At 43.6% G+C, this 18,657-nt stretch overlaps 1 protein-coding gene across 2 annotated transcripts in view; it reads left to right on the top strand.

The window, feature by feature from the left end:
• Positions 1–295: 295 nt before the first annotated feature.
• Positions 296–18,657, top strand: part of CFAP97 (cilia and flagella associated protein 97) — a 53,201-nt gene continuing 34,839 nt past the window's right edge. Inside the window, exon 1 of one of the 2 annotated variants that reach the window (XM_050945350.1) lies at positions 296–374. Coding sequence is in view for 1 of the 2 variants with exons in the window: in XM_050945349.1 (XP_050801306.1) it covers positions 771–882 (112 nt within the window). In the remaining variant the exon portion in view is untranslated. Of the gene's footprint in view, positions 375–642; positions 883–18,657 lie in introns of those variants that run through there. The other variant, XM_050945349.1, reaches the window with a different exon arrangement.

The following is an 18,657-nucleotide window of genomic DNA, read 5'->3' as shown; positions in this document are numbered from 1 at the left end:
TTGGCTACAAAGACAAAGGCCAAAATTACTCTAATAAAAGACTCGGATTCCCTTCGTGCTAAGGTGACGGGCGTCGCTGCCCGCTCTGGCCCTGCGGTATTTACACAGCGCCAGTCCCGCCCGCGAGCATCTCCCCACAGGGCGCCGGGGCCCAGCCTTGCGGCACGTTGATAAAGCGCGTTGCCAAAGGCGGGGCTGCCCTGCCCCAGCTCTCCCCACCCCCGAGACAGCAGGAAGGGGCTCCAGGCCGCCCCCTGGCGCCCAGCGAGCGGGAGCTCCACCCCCTCCCCGGCGACGCAGGGGCCGGGCTTGTTGCTGGCGCCCAGCGAAAGGCGCTGGGCCTGGAGCCGAGCTGCTGCAGCGCAACGATCTCCGTGAGTATCCGCCCGCGGGCCCGGGCCTGGGGGAGGAGGCTCCTGGGCACCGTCCGCCCGGCGCTACTGGCGGCTCCTGCTGTGCCGACCACAAAGCTCAGCCCCAGGGGAACGGCGACGGGAGCTTAGCCCCTGCCCGGGGCACCCTGGCGTCAGGCTCCCCGGAGGCGGCGGGACTGCTGTGCACGGAAGGGGGCGGCCCTAGCCGCGGTGTGGGACTGGTAAACCTGCCGCCTGTGCGCCCCCCTCCGCCGAGCATCCTCCTCGATGCCTGCGGCTGGAGCCCCCGCGAGTTTTCCCCGGGGGCCCTCGCCTCGCTCCGCCTCCTCCCTGTCCCCAGGTCCTAGCCTCCCCCGCCCTTGTCCACATGCACACAGGCTGTTCCTCCGGGAGTGCATGCCCTGCCAGGGACGAACGATAGCTGCAGGCGGTGCTCTCCTCCAGCACCCCCGAATAGTGGGCTGGCGAAGGCACCGTATAATTAGCAGGCCATGGAAAATGGGAGACGGTCATTATATATTTTGTATTATATATTTTAGTGAGGTTGCTTCCCCCCTGCAAGCTCCACAAGAATTTTACTGGTTTGCTACTTGAGTCCCTGCCTGAATGACACCTATGTAGGTGTCTGTTTAGTGTGGAGGTTTGCTTGAGCTATATTTGGAGAGTTTCTGCTTGCACTGAAAACCTGAATTAAATCCATGTTTCAATTAAATAATCCATATTAACCAACTTTCTGTGTCTCCCCCTCCCCATCTGTGTTGATCAGCAAGGTATTTGTATGGAAATCAAAGTCCTTTCCTTTAAATAATGTTTCATCCAACTACCTTATTCATTTGCTTGTACCTCAATTTAATGTCCATAACAGGATTCCTTGTGTAATAGTTGACTGTTTTTTGTGTAAACCACTGGATTGCAGTATTACTGAAATAATTGGCCTAGAAAAAGATATGGGAGTGATAGGATAGGAATACAGAAGAGTGACATTTTAATAGTGCTTAGCAAAATGTATTGTAAACATATTACAACATTATGCCTATATGTAATGGAGTTTGGTCATTGGGTCCAAGTATTATACATTTGGCAAAAATGTCTTAACTCAGAAAACTAGAACACAATTGTAGTATAATACTTATGTATGACTTACTCCTGGTGAATTATACTATCAGTAATATTATACATTTGGCCAATGTCTTTTTAAGTGTCTTCCTTGGAATTAAACAATTCTAGCCTTTTGTTTTACATAATTCTATTTTCTTTGCTGTTATCAGTAGTAATACAAATCTGTATGACAACTAACTACTCATTTTTTTGTGGGATCTATAAATCCATTAAAGTAAGTTTGTAACCTGCTCAAACTTTATATACATTGGAAGTACGTATACTCTTTCTGCACCAAACAAAATAAAGAAGAACAATACAAATTGTGATCTTAGATATACATTGCTAGGCATCTCAGGGGATATTACATAATATACAGCAGTGCATACTACATGTATGAAGCACTGTCTATACATTCTGAAAGCATGTTAAGGAAGCTATTATGGTTTAAATATGGTCAACATGGTTTAAATTCACACAACAACAACGGTTTCTAACCATTAGAGGAGTGAAGTTCTGGAACAGCCTTCCAAGGGGAGTAGTGGGGGCAAAAGACATATCTGGCTTCAAGACTAAGGGTATGGCTACACTTACATTTGTGCAGCGCTGGGAGTTACAGCTGTGTTCGTACAGCTGTGTAGGGACAGCGCTGCAGTGTGGCCACACTGACAGCTACCAGCGCTGCAGTGTGGCCACATTTGCAGCGCTGTTGGGAGTGGAGCATTGTGGGCAGCTATCCCACAAAGCACCTCCTCCCATTTTGGTGCTGTGGGTTGTGGGAAGGGGACAGAAGGGTGCGGGTCATTCCGCTTCCTGTCCCAACGCCCCGTGGTGCATCGCTACACATTCCAAGCAGTTTGGTGCCATTGTGAGTCTGCAGCGCGATTTCTGTTACAAATGGAGCCCGAGCTGCTGAGGACCTTGCTGATGAATGTTGCCAGCACATCACGTTTGGCAGTTGAGCTATTCCTTCAGCTCCAAAGTGACAGTGAGGAGTCAGACGATGATATTGATTCGCCTGACGCGCAAGACACTAACTTGCTTTTGGCAGTAACAGACGTGCTCAGCACCGTGGAACGCCGCCTTTGGGCTCGGGAAACAAGCACTGAGTGGTGGGATCACATCGTCCTGCAAGCCTGGGATGACGAGCAGTGGCTGCAGAACTTTCGGATGAGAAAAGCCACTTTCATGGGACTGTGTGCTGAGCTTGCCCCTACCCTGCGGCGCAAGGACACGAGATTGAGAGCTGCCCTGCGTGGAGAAGCGAGTGGCTATTGCAGTCTGGAAGCTGGCAATTCCAGACAGCTACCGATCGGTCGCGAACCAGTTTGGAGTGGGAAAGTCGACCGTTGGAATAGTGTTGATGCAAGTTTGCACGGCCATTAACCGCACCCTGCTAAGAAGAACCGTGACTCTGGGGAACGTGCAGGACATTGTGGATGGCTTTGCACAAATGGGTTTCCCTAACTGTGGAGGGGCGATAGATGGGACGCATATTCCTATTCTGGCACTACCCCACCTGGCATCCGAGTACATTAATTGCAAGGGGTATTTCTCTGTGGTTCTCCAAGCACTGGTGGATCACCGTGGACATTTCACTGACATTAACTCAGGCTGGCCTGGAAAGGTGCATGATGCACGCATCTTTCGGAACAGTGCCCTGTTCAGGAAGCTGCAGGCCGGGACTTTTTTCCCGCAAGATCACAGTAGGGGAGGTCGAAATGCCCATTGTGATCCTTGGAGACCCCGCTTACCCCTTAATGCCATGGCTCATGAAACCGTATACAGGGAAGCTTGACAGGAGCAAGGACCGGTTCAACTACAGGCTGAGCCACTGCAGAATGACTGTGGAGTGTGCTTTCGGCCGTTTAAAGGGACGCTGGAGGTGTCTTATTGGGAAGCTAGATTTGGGGGAAAGCAGCATCCCCGCTGTTATATCCGCGTGCTGTACCTTCCATAATATTTGTGAAGGGAAGGGTGAAACATTCACTGAGGAATGGACCTCCGAGGTTCGACGCCTAGAGGCTGAATTTGCACAGCCAGAGAGCAGGGCTACTAGAGAGGCCCAGCAGAGGGCTTCAAGGATTAGGGATGCCTTAAGGGAGCAATTTGAGGCTGAAAGCCAACAGTAATGTTTGGTGCCTTGCATGGGTGTGAAGTGCAGTGGTTACAATGATTTGTTGTGCCTGTTTTTCCCTTGGGGTACAGTATTTCTCACTTTCTGCAATAATAAATGTTTTAAAAGCCAAGAAATCATTTATTCAAAATACAGTACATAAAAGGGCAGGGGGGTAGGGTGGTGGACTGTACATTCAGAGGGTTGAATACGTCCTGCCTGGATTGCTGTTCAGTGCCTGCTGCACTTCAGGATTAATATGCTGCATGTTGATGGGGGTTGAGTGCATAGGGTAAGGGTTGTAGTTCTCAGGGCTGGTAGGTGAACGTACAGGTGTTGGGGGCAGCTGGTGGTGGTAAGAACCAGGCTGCTGGAGAAAGGTGTTTTGAGCAAACACTGGGGAACAAGGGAGAGAGCTTTGGGGCGGTGGGGTTTAGCACGGTACTGATCTGCCTGCATGGCTACGAGAGACTGCATACAGTCCGTTTGGCGCGCCAGGAGGCTTATCAGCTGCTTCGTGCTTTTCTTGGTAGCCAATTCCTTTCTCCTGCTCTGTGTTTCCCTCCACTCATGCATTTTCTCTCTCCAGTCCTGCAGCCTCTTACTCTCTCTGGCATACTGATTCATAACTGCTTTGACCAAATCTTCCTTGTTTTTCCTTGGCTTCTTCCTCAAGTTCTGTAGTCTTTGAGCAGGCTGTGATAGGGCTGGAGGATTCAAGGACACTGAAAAAAACAGAAATAGAAACATTTAATACAGAGGCTACATTGTTTATTATCACAGTGAAGGAGTTTGTAGACTATTTGTAGCATCATTTACACATAGCAAACATAGCACAGAGAGGCCACAGCAGCGAAGACACGGTGAGTACTAGGGTGAGTGTTTCTGCCGCGACTCATCTGGGAAGGGGAACTGCTTGAGTCAGGGCTCACTGGGGTTTCTGTGCACTGGGGAAAGCAGAGAGCAGCTAGGGGGGACCTGCACGGAACACTATCCTTACATTTTCAACAGGATTTTCTACTGCCAGATATATCACTGCTGCGTGTTACCCTGGGAAGAGAGGGAGGGTCATCTACAGCAATGTGGATTCCGCCCTGGTCCCTATGCAGCTTGCCTGTGTGCAGCAATGGTCCCCCCACCCCTCACAGCACAGTGGCGCGGATGCGTTAGCCTGACTGGGACAAGGACCACGGTTGCTCTCCCTGTAAACTTGCGCTAGCACATTGCCCACGCTCTGGCTGAAACTTTTGAAGAGATTACCAAGGCCGATTGCAGAGACGTGATAGACCAAATCAATGGGCTTTTCCACATATAGGCATGCATGCAGGCAGCCATAACCCCCACCCTCCTCTCCCAAAACAGTTCCATCCTAAAAATAAAATCTGCTTACTGGGAACACGCTCCTCTGCTTCTTCTTCACCAACAACTTCCAGCTGCTGCGACTAGCTAGCTTCCTCCTGGCTTGAGAAGAGCTCCTGGCTGCATGCCTCCTGGGACTCCGGGGTGTCTCCGTCCACCTCAGTAGCCTCACTCTCTGCTTCATCTACACCCTCCCCCACTTTTCCCTGCTCTGAACTCTCCATCATGCTCCTCGGATTGGCAGTGGGGTCACACCCAAGTATGGCATCCAGCTCCTTGTAAAAATGGCAGGTCGTGGGGGCAGCTCCTGAGCGGCGGTTTCCCTCACGGGCTTTGCAATAGGCACTCCGCAGCTCCTTTACTTTTACCCTGCACTGCAACGCGTCCCGTTCATGGCCCCTTAGCAGCAAGGACTTTGGTATCTGCCCATAGGTATCATAATTTCTACAGCTGGAGCGCAGCTATGACTGCACAGCTTCCTCACCCCAAACACTGATGAGGTCCTGCAGCTCAGAAGTGTTCCATGCTGGGGCTCGTTTGGGGCGTGGAGGCATGGGCACTGATTGATTGATTGATTGCACTCCACACCTGGCTGAGCAAACAGGAAGGGGATTTTTAAAATTCCCGGGGCATTTAAAGGGTGGGTCACCTGAGCCCAGGGCAGTAGAGTGTGAAACGATGAGCAGAGTGGCTGAAAAGGTATTACCTCCTAATACCCTGGAAGCTAATAAAAGCGCTTTTGGTGGCCACACTTGATGACCAGCACTGCATCACCAGCGCTGGAATCGCTACACCCCAAGCAGACCAGTGTACAGCCAGCGCTGCAACCAGGGAGTTGCAGCGCTGGCCGTGCTTTGCAAGTGTGGACACAGAGTGAGTTGCAGCGCTGTAACCCCATCACCAGCGCTGCAACTCTCCAGTGTAGCCAAGCCCTAAGCTTAATAAGTTTATGGAGGGGATGGTATGATGGGATAGCCTAATTTTGGCAATTAATTGATCTTTGATTATCAGCAGGTAAATATGCCCAATGGTCTGTGATGGGACGTTAGATGGGGTGGGATCTGAGTTACTACAGAGAATTTGTTCCTGGGTGCTGGCTGGTGAGTTTTGCCCACATGCTCAGAGTTTAACTGATTGCCATGTTTGGGGTTGGAAAAAGAATTTTCCTCCCGGGAAGATTGGCAGAGTCCCTGGAGGTTTTTGGCCTTCCTCTGCAGCATGGGGCATGGGTCACTTGCTGGAGGATTCCCTGTACCTTGAGGTCTTTAAACCACAATTTGAAGACTTCAGTAACTCAGACATAGGTTGGGGGTTTGTTACAGGAGTGGGTGGGTGAAAGTCTATGGCCTGCATTGTGCAGGAGGTCAGACTAGGTGACCATAATGATCCCTTCTGACCTTAAGTCTATAAATCTATGAAACTGTTTTATGGCATGTTGCATAATAGCATGTAAGCCTTGCTAGAAGTTTTCCTTTTCAGTGTGGTTCTGTTAAACAGAGTTTTGCTGAAACTGGCTTAATGGTAACATGTAAAGGGCTCATCACAGAACTGTTAGTCCTTTGTCAAACAATCCACAACACAACATCAACTAGGTAAGCATTTACAAGATGACTACATCCAAACGAGAAGGTAAATATGCACTTATATTTATTACATTTATTTAAAAAGACTGTAATTTAGTCACTCTTATGACATGTACAGAGTTCTTATTTGGACAATGATGGATAGAAAGATATATAAATAGTTCCATAAAGTGTTGAATGTATGTATCCATGAGAGCATACTACTCAACAAGAGAAGTATTTTGTTATGGAGTTAAAAAAACAGAGCAATCTCTTTTGGCTGTTTATTTTCAGTCTCTGTGGTCTGTTCTGATGCATATGTAGGATGTCATATAACTGGTGCAAACTTATGCTTTCATGAGGAAAGCCTTAAAATGCTAATCAATAACTAGGAAGAGTTGTCAATAATGAAAGGGGCACTTTCCACCAAAAATGAAATTAATCAGATATGCTGCTTTTAAGGTAAGATGCACTAAAATGGTTGTTATAGATACTAAACATTAGAACAATTTTATTGCTAGATGTTAGCTTCAGAATGGAGACTGGGAAGTAAACCTTCAGTTGTTTGGATTCAGCTGTTGGAATGTTTCCCTGCTCTGCTGTCTGCCCTAGTCCACGAGAACCCGATTTCCTTTTCTCTCTCTTCACAGGTATGCTTCCACACACATCCTGAGGTCTCCAGGAGTAGGGTTCCCTCGCTATGGACCTTAGAAAACCTGCAGATATGGGGACTGACTAGAGCATTTGTGGGATAAAGAGGGCTGTTCGTCTCCTTTGTTGTGTATTTCCTGAGACATGCAGAACCCTCAGTGAATTTTAGGTGGCTCATTGCCTCCTCATTCATGAGTTTTAGGAGATTCATCCTGACACACTCCATCCCATGAGTCTTAGGCTTTTCTTGTAGTCTTCTGAGCCTATTTGATTCATTAGAAGACTGACCGATCTAGAGATGGTTAGGGAAGGGCTGCCATCTAATCCCACCTAGGGCTTAACAGGAAGATCATTCAGAAGTTTCCCAGAGAGTCTTCTAAGACATGAAGTGATGATGATGCTCAGTCTCCTAGGGCTGTGAAGGAGGAGAGGTTTCACAAGCTTCTGAAAGTCCACACAGCAGGGAAGCCTATGACTTTTCTTGGGGCAACCAGGACTGAGAGTCACATTGTAACCCCATGCCTCCAGCATGAGGGAGTCTTGCCTTTGCTTGGTTTGGGGGAGGGTGGATCAGCAACCTAATTCTGCCATTCTTTTAGCCATTCAAGCACTCTCCTTAGGACTGTACCAGCCCTGTATTCACCTTGCAGTTTAACAATTGTTGCACCTAGTATCCTGTAAAATATCCAGCTGCTGACACTAACTACTCACAGAAAATCCAAATCCTCTGCACCCAAAGGTGCAGTGTACCCTACTTTACTGGTGTTACCCTAAATCCCCGCTCCCATAAACCACACAGCAGTTATGAGCCTTACAATAAAACAAAAGTAGGCTTATTTAAGAAATAATTAAGATTAAAGTAGAAACGAGGGAGTAATGGCAATGGTAACCATACAAAACAATCACCATATGCAAACTTTGGTTACTTTTCCTATCCCATAAAGTAGGTTTCCCCCTCAAAGCTCAGTGTGCTGCAGAACAGACTGGTTTCACCAGTACCAGGATCCAAATGTTAATGAAAACATCCCCATACCACAAGGGGTTTCCTCAGTGAATGGATCCAGAATGCTTCTCACTCCTTTGTGTTATACTGAAAACAGCCCCCTGTGACGAACTGGGAATGTTCTTAATGTTTTCTCTGAATACTGTGTTGGTGCCTCAGTGTACCCTCAGTGTAGGCAGGTCTTAAGTATCTGGCAGAGCAAAGGGCCAGTGCACCTAAATGCCTGACACTCTGTCTCCTAGCAACTGATGGCATGGGCCCCTCCTCTGCAAAGGTGCCAGCTGAAGGTGTTGGAGACAAAGGGATCAGGTGACCTCCTGGCCCGGGAAAGGAGCTGAGCAGAGAGGAGGGGCTGGGAGGGGTTGTTAGTGTGGAGCTGGCTGGGGTCGAGGAGTGAAGTGCAGACGTGGGGGGTCTGGCTCACTGCCCCCCAGAATGAACCCGTCTGAGGGGTCCGGTTTGCTGTATCTACAAGCTCTGTTTTAGACCCTGTTCCTGTCATCGAATAAACCTCTGTTTTACTGGCTAGCTGAGTCACGTCTGACTGCAAAGTGGGGGTGCAGGACCCAGTGGCTTCCCCAGGACCCCGCTGGGGCAGGCTCGCTGTGGGACGCGCACGGAGGGGCAGAGGATGCTGAATGCTCCAAGGAGAGACCCAGGAGGTGAAGCCGTGTGAGCTTCTTGCCCTGAACAAGTCTGCTTCAAGGGAGAGGAGGCTCCCCAAAGTCCTAACTGGCTTGGTGGGGCGCAGTTCCAGAGCATCCTCCGGTGACTCCGTGACACCCCCCCCCCCAATTCACAGACAGGGCAAAGCCCTGTCTTGTTGTAAAGTTCCTGTTTTACCTTCAAGTGGTTTTGATTTTTTTTTTTCAGTTGCCTCTGATTGTTTTCCATTGGAAGTCTTAGTATTGTGCAGTGCCACACAGTTGAGCCTTGCATTTTGTCATTGGCTACACAGGGCAGGACGACAACTCCCTCACTACCCAAATGGGCCATCACTGAGATGCATTAGCTGCTGGTGACTTTTATTCCAAGTCCATAAAGCATTCTTTCTCTATAATTCCTTAAATATTACTTGCAATGATTATGAATTTTGACAAGTTACAAGCTTTCTGTAAATACTTTACATATTACTCTTTGTGGATAAATATCCTGGAGGACATGTCTGGTGTAGTGAGTTTGAGAGATCTGAGGTGGTGAGAGTTGTTTGCAAAGAACAGGGGACTCTGCTGTGGGGCCTCTGTGTCAGAAGAAAACTAAGCTTGGAGCTGACTTTGGCCTGATAAACCAATTTACTAAGCTAGCTCACCTTGATTCATTTACACAAGCAAAGCCATACTCGTATGTACAGGGCCTGAGGTCTGTAGGAGATTGGTTTCCCTCCTAAGGTACCTTGAACTGTGTATTAGCCAGGTAATTTTCCCAGCACTCCACATGCCTCCCTCTTTCAAAAGCCCCTTTAGCTTTTTAGTCTCATGTTAGTGCTATTTAAAAAACTAAGGAGATTCCCACACAATCTCCATTAATATTACAGGCACAGTTCAGTAGCTTGTGTATATTACTGTTGAAGAACATTGGTTTAGTTTAATAACCCACACTCACTGCCACACCAAAAATCCAAACAGTAGAAGTTCTGAGTTAAACTTGAAAGAAACCAACCAAGCTTTCGAACACAGTATTTACTCTTTTTCCCCTAGCAGTGACCTGAGTAAATCAGAAAGTTATACTACCTTATCCATTCTTTTTTTTTTTAAATAAAGACCACAAAAACTAAAATCTTTTATTGTAGTTATGCTGCTTTGTGGCCTAGTGATGCATAATAGACAGACATAAAACAATTTTACAGATTCCTCATATGACAAGCAACATACTGAAGGGACTCATTCCCAACTCTGTTTAAAGTCCCAAATATTGAGAGGTACTGAGACCACTCAGTGCATTACAGGAGGTGCATGACCCTTCACAATATGAGACCTAATCGTTCTGCATGCTGGTAATTTATTTCAAGTGTCATTAAACAAAAAGTTAGCATGTCTCCTCATACATCTAGTGTATTCTAGTCTGACTGCACATTTCAGGCCACAGAACCTCATCCACCCGCCCCTAACCTCTTGCTGACTTACTGAAGTCCTCAAATCATGATTTAAAGATTTCAAGAGAATCCACCATTTACACTAGTTTAAACCTGCAAGAGGCCTGTACCCAATGCTGCAGAGGATACCCCCCATGGCATGGGGTATGGGTCACTTGCTGGAGGATTCTCTGCAGCTTGAGGTCTTCGGACCACAATTTGAGGACTTCAGTAACTCAGACATAGGTTAGGGGTTTGTTACAGGAGTGGCTGGGTGAGATTCTGTGGCCTGAATTGTGCAGGAGGTCAGACTAGATGATCTTAATGGTCCCTTCTGACCTTAAAGTCTATGAGTCTATGAGGGTCTCTGCCAATCTGACCTGGGAGAAAACTCCTTTCTAACCCCAAATACGATGTTCAGGTAGGCCCTGAGCATGTGAGCAAGACCATCTAGCCAGACACCTGGGAAAGAATTCTCTGTAGTAATTCAGAGCCCAACCCATCCAGTATCCCATCACTAGCCATTGGAGATATTTGCTGCTAGCAGTTGCAGATTGGCTACATGCCATTGTAGGCAATCCCATAAATTTATCAAGCTCAGTCTTGAAGCCAGTTAGGTTTTTTTGCCCCCACTGCTCCCCTTGGAAAGCTGTTCCAGAACTTCACTCTGATGGCTAAAAACCTTCATCTAATTTCAAGCCTAAATTTATTGATGGCCAGTTTATGGCCATTTATTCTTGTGTCCACATTGGGGCTTAACTTAAATAACTCTACATATACAAACACCATATGTCCCAATCATGAAATTGGAGTAATTGTAATGAAAGATGGGAAGTTTGTGTGGTGGTAAATCATCACATTTGGTATTGGGGATGCATGTTTGCTTCAGTGCTCCATGTGCAAAGAAATGAAGTGGTAGGAGGACAACTCCAGGGACTGGTTAAATTAGTCTAGATACTTTAACTATTTACTACCATACTTTATACACTTGGGTTTCTAACTTAGGTTTCAATGTTAAGGTTAAAACAAACATCTATTCAAACCACTAATATGTGCCTTCAACCAAAGTTATTTTTTTGTGGGGGGTCCTACCTTTGTCTTATTATTTGATATTACAGTAATGTCCAGAGGGCCTGTTACTGCAACCCATCTCCAAACTGATCTCCAGGAGGGTACTGTTGGAGCAACTTTGTGGGGGTTTTTTTTGTTTTGTTTTTTTAAGTTTATGTGGTTTATACTATAACGTTGTTGTTGTTGGTTGGTTTTTGTTAAAGAAATCTTTGGGCCTGACAAGGTTTTGGTCCTCATTCTTTAAAGACACTGTCTTTTCTGTGTTATATATTGCCTAGCACAGTGGAGTCTTGGTCCCTGACTATGGCACTAGGTGCTGTGATAATATAAATAATAATAAACTTGGGAGCTGGTAGTGGATACCTATAGTTACTGTTTTACTACCACCAGCTAGCTAGTGTATTCTTGAGGATATTCCATAGAGTCCGAGTCCCGCAGAAACTTATGTTCATAATTTACTGTTGACCTCAGTGGGATTACTTATTTTAGTAAAGTTAAGCATATGTGTAAGTGTTGAAAAGACAGGAGCTTAGATAAGTAATTGATGCTTGGTAAGACTTTTCTAGATGGACAGTTGTTAGCGTATACAGCAGGAATCATGTTTTCTTTGAATGTGTAAATAAGAGGGTTATTAAAATCAGAAGTTAGGCATAGGTATTTTGGATCGGTGACAGCTTTTACTAAGACTGCATGATCTCATTTGTTGATTCCATATTCTAGGAACTGAAATACTAAAAATCTGTACTTTCTACAGACAGTATAATAAAAGATTTTGTACATATATGTAGTGTGCTATTCTCCTGAAAAATCCCTGACTACAAATAATTTGGCAAATCCCACTTTTCAAAGAAATGTCTCGTGTCCTAGACGCACAAGGGAATAAAATACAAAAGTACCAACTGAGACTCAAACTCCTCTCATTTAATTTCATTTCATACTCACCATTAAAACAATGTATAGTTTGTGAAGCACCAGGAATGTCACTGACAGAAATTGACCAAAGCAGCACATCTGTTTTTAATAATGTAAAGATTACAAAGTGAAGGGACTGTGCCTGAAAAAGGAAAGAGGTAATGTTATGAATAAAATATTAATATTAATATTGCAGTGAAGTGGCTAATGTTACCATCATTATCTGCTGGGCAGAATCAAAGTTGTTGAACTGTGTGTTGAGAGGTCACAGAGTGCTAACAAATGATTCTTTTGTAGTTCAAAAAGACCTGTATTTTGGATGCTCGAATTCTGTCTCCATTGTTGCCATGAAGTTGTGACTAGCCATTACTGTGCAGCATAGTGACAGCTGTGAAGACCTAGCATGGCCATATGTTACAATATAACCAGTAATACTAAAATATTGTTAATATAGTCTTGGTTGCTAAGAACATAATGATACAAAAACTTGCAAGAATGTTACAGTTAACACTTAAATGTTAATGGATGAAAATGATCAGAAAAGGTTTTTTTATATAATATATATGTATATTATATATATTTTGTAACTAATCTAGATTTAAGAAAAAATGTGTAAAATTGCCCAAAACCAACTTTAACTGTGACCTATAGAATTTCACTCTTCCATTTATATAAGACAATTTAAAAAAGATTAGATGTAAGTAAATTCCATGTAGCAAACAATATTGAGATCTGATAATGGGGGCAAGAACGCTGTTCTGTCATTTAGTTATTGGTTCATTCACATCTAGATACAAAGTAGAGTCATCCAACTACTGACACAAAGACCCTCTTCTATATCTGTCATGTAAAGGATTTTTAGTTAAAGTGTTATACTATATGTGTTGTATTATTTAGCTTTATAAAGCTGATGTCCCATGCATGACAATTATTAAACAGGTGGTTCCATAATTGTGGGTCTTATGAAAGCTGAACCCAAGGTAAGAGGAATCCAAGCAGAGTGGATCTGATTTAAATCAAATAGATTTAAATAATTATTTAAATCGCTAGTCACAAAGACTGGATTTAATCTTGGATTTCTACATAAGTGCATTCTTGTTCGTTCTTATAACCTTAATACATATTCTTTAGATCTCAGAGAGAGGTGTAGGTTTCATTTTTAGAAGGTACATACTATACCTTTTTTGAAGTGATTTATTTTGAAAACTTTTCAGATTAGTTTTACAGCTATATCAGAAAATGAATGATTGTTTGGTTATTTCATTTATCAAAGGTAACTGAAGCAGATATTTATGAAGTCATTGAGAGGTGAACTATCTCCAATTCAGCAGGTTAATTATTGATATTTGGAGGATTTACTTGCCATGCTATATTAGGAGGAGAACATCACCAGACAGACATTTAAATTGTTTTATCTAGCTAAAACAACAACATTATGTATTCTGGATTTTTTTTCTTAAACAGCAAACATATAATATTTTAACAAAAGAAGCATATGAATTTTTGACTTAAACATTCACGTTTTTTAAAATCAGGTTTGTTTTTGTTACAAATTGTTTTTAACTAAAATAGTTAAATGAAATATTCAAAAAAAAAATTAAATCGACTGTCAGCCAGATCAACATGAGAAACTTAAAATATTGGCTTCTGCGGTTAACTCAGTCATCTTCACCTTCATTTTCCTGTTTGTTCATAATCTGGAAAAGAAAAACAAGCTTTTCTGCTTTTTCAGGTCCCAAACAATTTCTCAATTTGGAATGAATTAGTCCAAAGGAAGAAAATTATTCTTTCTACATTAGCAGAAAAAGCTACTGCTGTTAAAAGTGAGATTATCACTTCAACAATCTCTGAATCGAAGTGTTAAGTGACTTTTACCAGTTCACTGGTGTGACTTTGTTTAAAACATCATGAGCAAACATATATTTCTTGAATGGTTCACCCTTAATTCTGAAGTTTATTATAGTTGGCATTATGGAGGGATGATTGCTGGATGTCCCTGTCAGAGCTAACTCTTCTTCAGCAATTAAGGTTTGACGCTGGTCCAGAGTATTGAGAATATTTGCAGGAAAATGAGTTGGAGATAGTGCTTGTCCCATTTGTTCTTTTCATGTTTGTAATTTAATTCTGTCATTGCACATTTCCCTTTTTAAGATCTCACTCAGTCCCTTCCAAATCTCAAAAGCGTCAGCAATAAAACAGCCTCAACTGGAGTATTGTGTCCAGTTCTGGGCACTGCATTTCAAGAAAGATGTGGTCCAGAGAAGAGCAACGAGAATGATTAAAGGTCTTGAGAACATGACCTATGAAGGAAGGCTGAAGGAATTGGGTTTGTTTAGTTTGGAAAAGAGAAGACTGAGAGGGGACATGATAGCAGTTTTCAGGTATCTAAAAGGGTGTCATCAGGAGGAGGGAGAAAACTTGTTCACCTTAGCCTCCAATCAGAGAACAAAAAGCAATGGGCTTAAACTGCAGCAAGGGAGATTTAGGTTGGACATTAGGAAAAAGTTCCTAACTGTCAGGGTAGTTAAACACTGGAATAGATTGCCTAGGGAAGTTGTGGAATCTCCATCTCTGGAGATATTTAAGAGTAGGTTAGATAAATGTCTATTAGGGATGGTCTAGACAGTATTTGGTCCTGCCATGAGGGCAGGGGACTGGACTCGATGACCTCTCGAGGTCCCTTCCAGTCCTAGAGTCTATGAGCTATTTCCCTGCATTATGTTCAAGGCTACAGAAATAGGCTTCAAGGTACTCAGCATGTGTTCAACATTTCTCTTAAGCCCAATGTTGAGAACTTTGGCTGTAACAGTGCCATCTGTTTTTTTTCATGATTTTGTTCACAATCTGCCATCAGATTAGGCCAGTTCTTGATATAGTGCTTAAAACAGTCCATTATGGAGTTCCATCACACGGTCTTGTGGGAGAGTTAGCTTGGTTCCTCCCACTTTTTCAGAGCAGTTGCTGCAAAGGGGTTGTTGCTGAAGTATTTTGCAATTTCAACAACATTAGCCTTTATTTCTGGAACACTGAAGTCTTTGGCTAGGAGGTGCATCAAATGAGCAATGCAACAATGTGTTATTAGTTGGGACTCTCTTCTAAATTTCTTCTCATCTTGGATACATTTGCAGCATGGTCTGTGATCAAGCTGCATACTAGACATTTGATTTTTTTTCTAGAGTTTTTTTTTTTTATAGCTTTTACTGCTACTTCTTGTAAGTATTCTGCTGTGTGTGCATTTCCTGATGTATCACTTGTTTCTGTAAGGAAGACATTCCCTTCTTTTGTTGTCACACAATCACATACAACAGGATCGTTGTGGACATTGCTCCACCCATCAAGACTCAGGTTAACAATTTTACCCTTTAGACCTTTTGCACGCTACTCAATTTCTCTTTCATACACTTTATCCTGCAGTTTGCTGCTCTGTTGGGTGGACTGTATCCTGGTCTTAATGACTGAGCCATGTTAATGAAGTGTGGGTTCTCAATCATACAGACAGGAGAGTTTGTTGCATAAAGGAACCGGGCAATTTTTTCATCAGTTACCTCTTTTTGTAATCTGCTGGTTCTTATCACAAACTTATCTATGGTTGTTTCTGGATGATGGAACTTTTTTTGTTACAGATGAAATACTGTAGTTATGTGACATACATGATGTGACTGAAACACTATCATTGGCAGATAACGCTGAACCTATAGAAAATGATGGTGATCTTGAAGGTGGATAGTCTTCAGAATCCTGTATGTTGAGGATGGATTCTCTTAAATAAAATAAGTCAATGCAGTTATTTATTTATTATTACCATACTGCTCATTTAGTATTATTCATTGCATTCACTGACACTCAGTACTACTGTAAAGGTATAATTGTAAAAGGAAGATCTGCCTATTTTAGCTATTTATTTTTTATCACAACTGCATCTAAAATATAGTAACAACTATATATTTTGCTCAAACATGAGAATTCAAGAATAATCCAGAAGGAAAACAGGCAGTCCTTAAGAAAGAAGTTTGAAATAAAAAAGTGTACCAACCTGAAGATCCTGCATGTTCAGACATGTTCCTTTCCTCATCTTCAACGCGGCTTCCTCCTGAGAAGGAACACTTCTTCTCATGATGTTGTTTCATTTGGGCAACCAGGCCTTGCATTTCTTTGTTCCACTGTTTGCATTTTGCATGCATGCTTGTCTTACCCACAGGTAGAGGAACTTCATTCAAATATTCCCATACTGGGTCTCTTTTATGGCCTGCTGCCATTATAGGTTTCCCTTCTAGTGAAAGAATGGTATGGCAGATCTCAAATCAATGAAGGCTACACTCAGAAAGACCTCAAGACTTCTGAAATATGCTGCTCAAACAGTTTCACTTTTGTTTCTACTACCTATCCCTCTCTTCTCACATTTATATCCAGACTTTTTCTCCTTGTCCAGATCTGTTCCGCCCCCAAAATCACCTATTCATTGAACTTTTTGAAACTTTGCACTTTTACAGAGAGTTAAGGGATGGACTCTGTGTACACAAATTTGCTGAGGGGACAATCGGGTTGAAGTCTGTTATTTCTGACCTCTGTATATTTATTTAAAACATTTTTCCTGTTAACAAGCATGTTATCTCTGGAGACCTAAATTCAGTTTGAGAACTGCAAAACTAAGCATCTCTGATAACTTCTAGACTGAGCCCCATTGAGTAGATTGAAAGATAAACCTAAATAATCTATAAAAAAGCCCCTGGAACTCCATAAAATTGGGTCCCTAATCCGTGAACTATTGGAACTCATTTACAAAACTTTTCTTAGACATTACATGAATATATTGTCTCATACTATAGAATTAGAATTTATAATCCCTATTCCATGATGAGATATCTTTGAGCTATAATGTATCTTAATTAAAACTATCTTTAGATTGATTTTTTGGATAAAATGCTTTTTGAGGAAAAAAACTGATTTAAATAAAAAAAATGGATTTTTTTGTTTTAAAGAAAAATCATTGATTTTTATCCACCCTGAATCCAAGTAAGATTGTTCTGGGAATATCTAATATGAAGTTTTACATTTTTAAGAAAAAGGGAAGTGTATGTAATAGATGTTTTTAGCTTTGCCTTTTTTCATTCTTTTTAATATTTACTTTATAATAAAGTTATACTAAAACTTTTTTAGCTTTACATTTCCTTTTAGGCTATTTTTAGGAATCCCTCTGAGAGGTGGGTGTCAGATTCTACAGGATATTTGAAGCCAGTTGACACAAGAAGTGATAAATACTGCAAAACTCAAATCCCACCCTGGACTTTTAAGAGGAGGGCAGGAGGAGGAGGAAGCATGTCTTGTCCTGCTTCCTCCGTCCCTATTTCTGCAGCTGTGGAGGAATTTAGGAGATGTGCAGAGTTGATGGTTTCCCAGGTTTACTTCCACTTCTGTTGCCTTGCAGTGCTTAGGAACTTCGCAAGGTGTCTAGCTCACTAGGTCTCCTTTTGCTTCGTTGGCTCTTTGAAGCTTTGGATCTCAGTAGAATCCCTGGTTTCTTACTACTTAAGCTGCTGTATGGTGCTTTTGAACTTCGTGGTCCATTTCTCTTCATGTTGTCGTGCATGATTTAGAAAGCTCTGAAGCTTCAGAGCAGTTGAAAAGTGGGGAGAGAACTGGGAATGATGGGCCCTGTGGAATTTCTGTGCTTCAAAAAGTACTTGAGGCAGGAGCAGGGCTGGTGTTACCATTTAGGCAGCCTAGACAATCTCCTAAGGCGCCAGGATTATTAGGGGGGCAGCATTTTGCCAGGGGGGCGGCAGGCGGCTCCAGTTGACCTGCCGCAGGCATGCCTGTGGAGGGTCCGTTGGTCTGCGGCTCTGGTGGAGCTGCTGCAGTCATGCCTGCGGACGGTCGGCTGCTCCAGCGGCTCCGGTGGACCTCCCGCAGGCATGCCTGCCGCAGCTCCACCGGAGCCACGGACCAACAGACCCTTCGCAGGAATACCTGCGGCAGCTCCACCGGAGCCGCGGGATCAACGCAGGGGGCAGCGAAATGGCTGTGCGCCTAGGGCGCGAGAAACCCTGGTGCCGGTCCTGGGCAGGAGTGCACTCAGTGCTAGTATCATTAGTGTCATGCCAAGTGTAAAAGTTTCCCCTGATAAAGATCTGTGCTTCTGTTGCCTTGCACAGCTTAAGAACTATGCAGAGTTGATTGTTTCCTCTGGTCTCCTACTCATTAAATTGCCTTGTAGAGTCCAGAAGCAGTACAGTGTCCCTTCCTCCCCAGCTTTGCCCTGAACTTATGCTAATTTTTGAACTTCACAGGGTCGTCCCCCCCCCCCGCCGCTGTCCTAGTTCCAACTATTTGCCGCTTCTCCTTTCTTTGAGCTTGTTTTTCTTAAGTCTGCAGCCTCTTACCGTATTATCTGGCCCATATATAATTATAAATAAATATTTAACTTACCTGGTCCATAACAT

This window comes from Gopherus flavomarginatus, chromosome 3, assembly GCF_025201925.1.
Source record: "Gopherus flavomarginatus isolate rGopFla2 chromosome 3, rGopFla2.mat.asm, whole genome shotgun sequence".
In the NCBI taxonomy this organism is placed as follows: Eukaryota; Metazoa; Chordata; order Testudines; family Testudinidae; genus Gopherus; species Gopherus flavomarginatus.
This window is presented reverse-complemented; position numbering and strand designations above follow the sequence as displayed.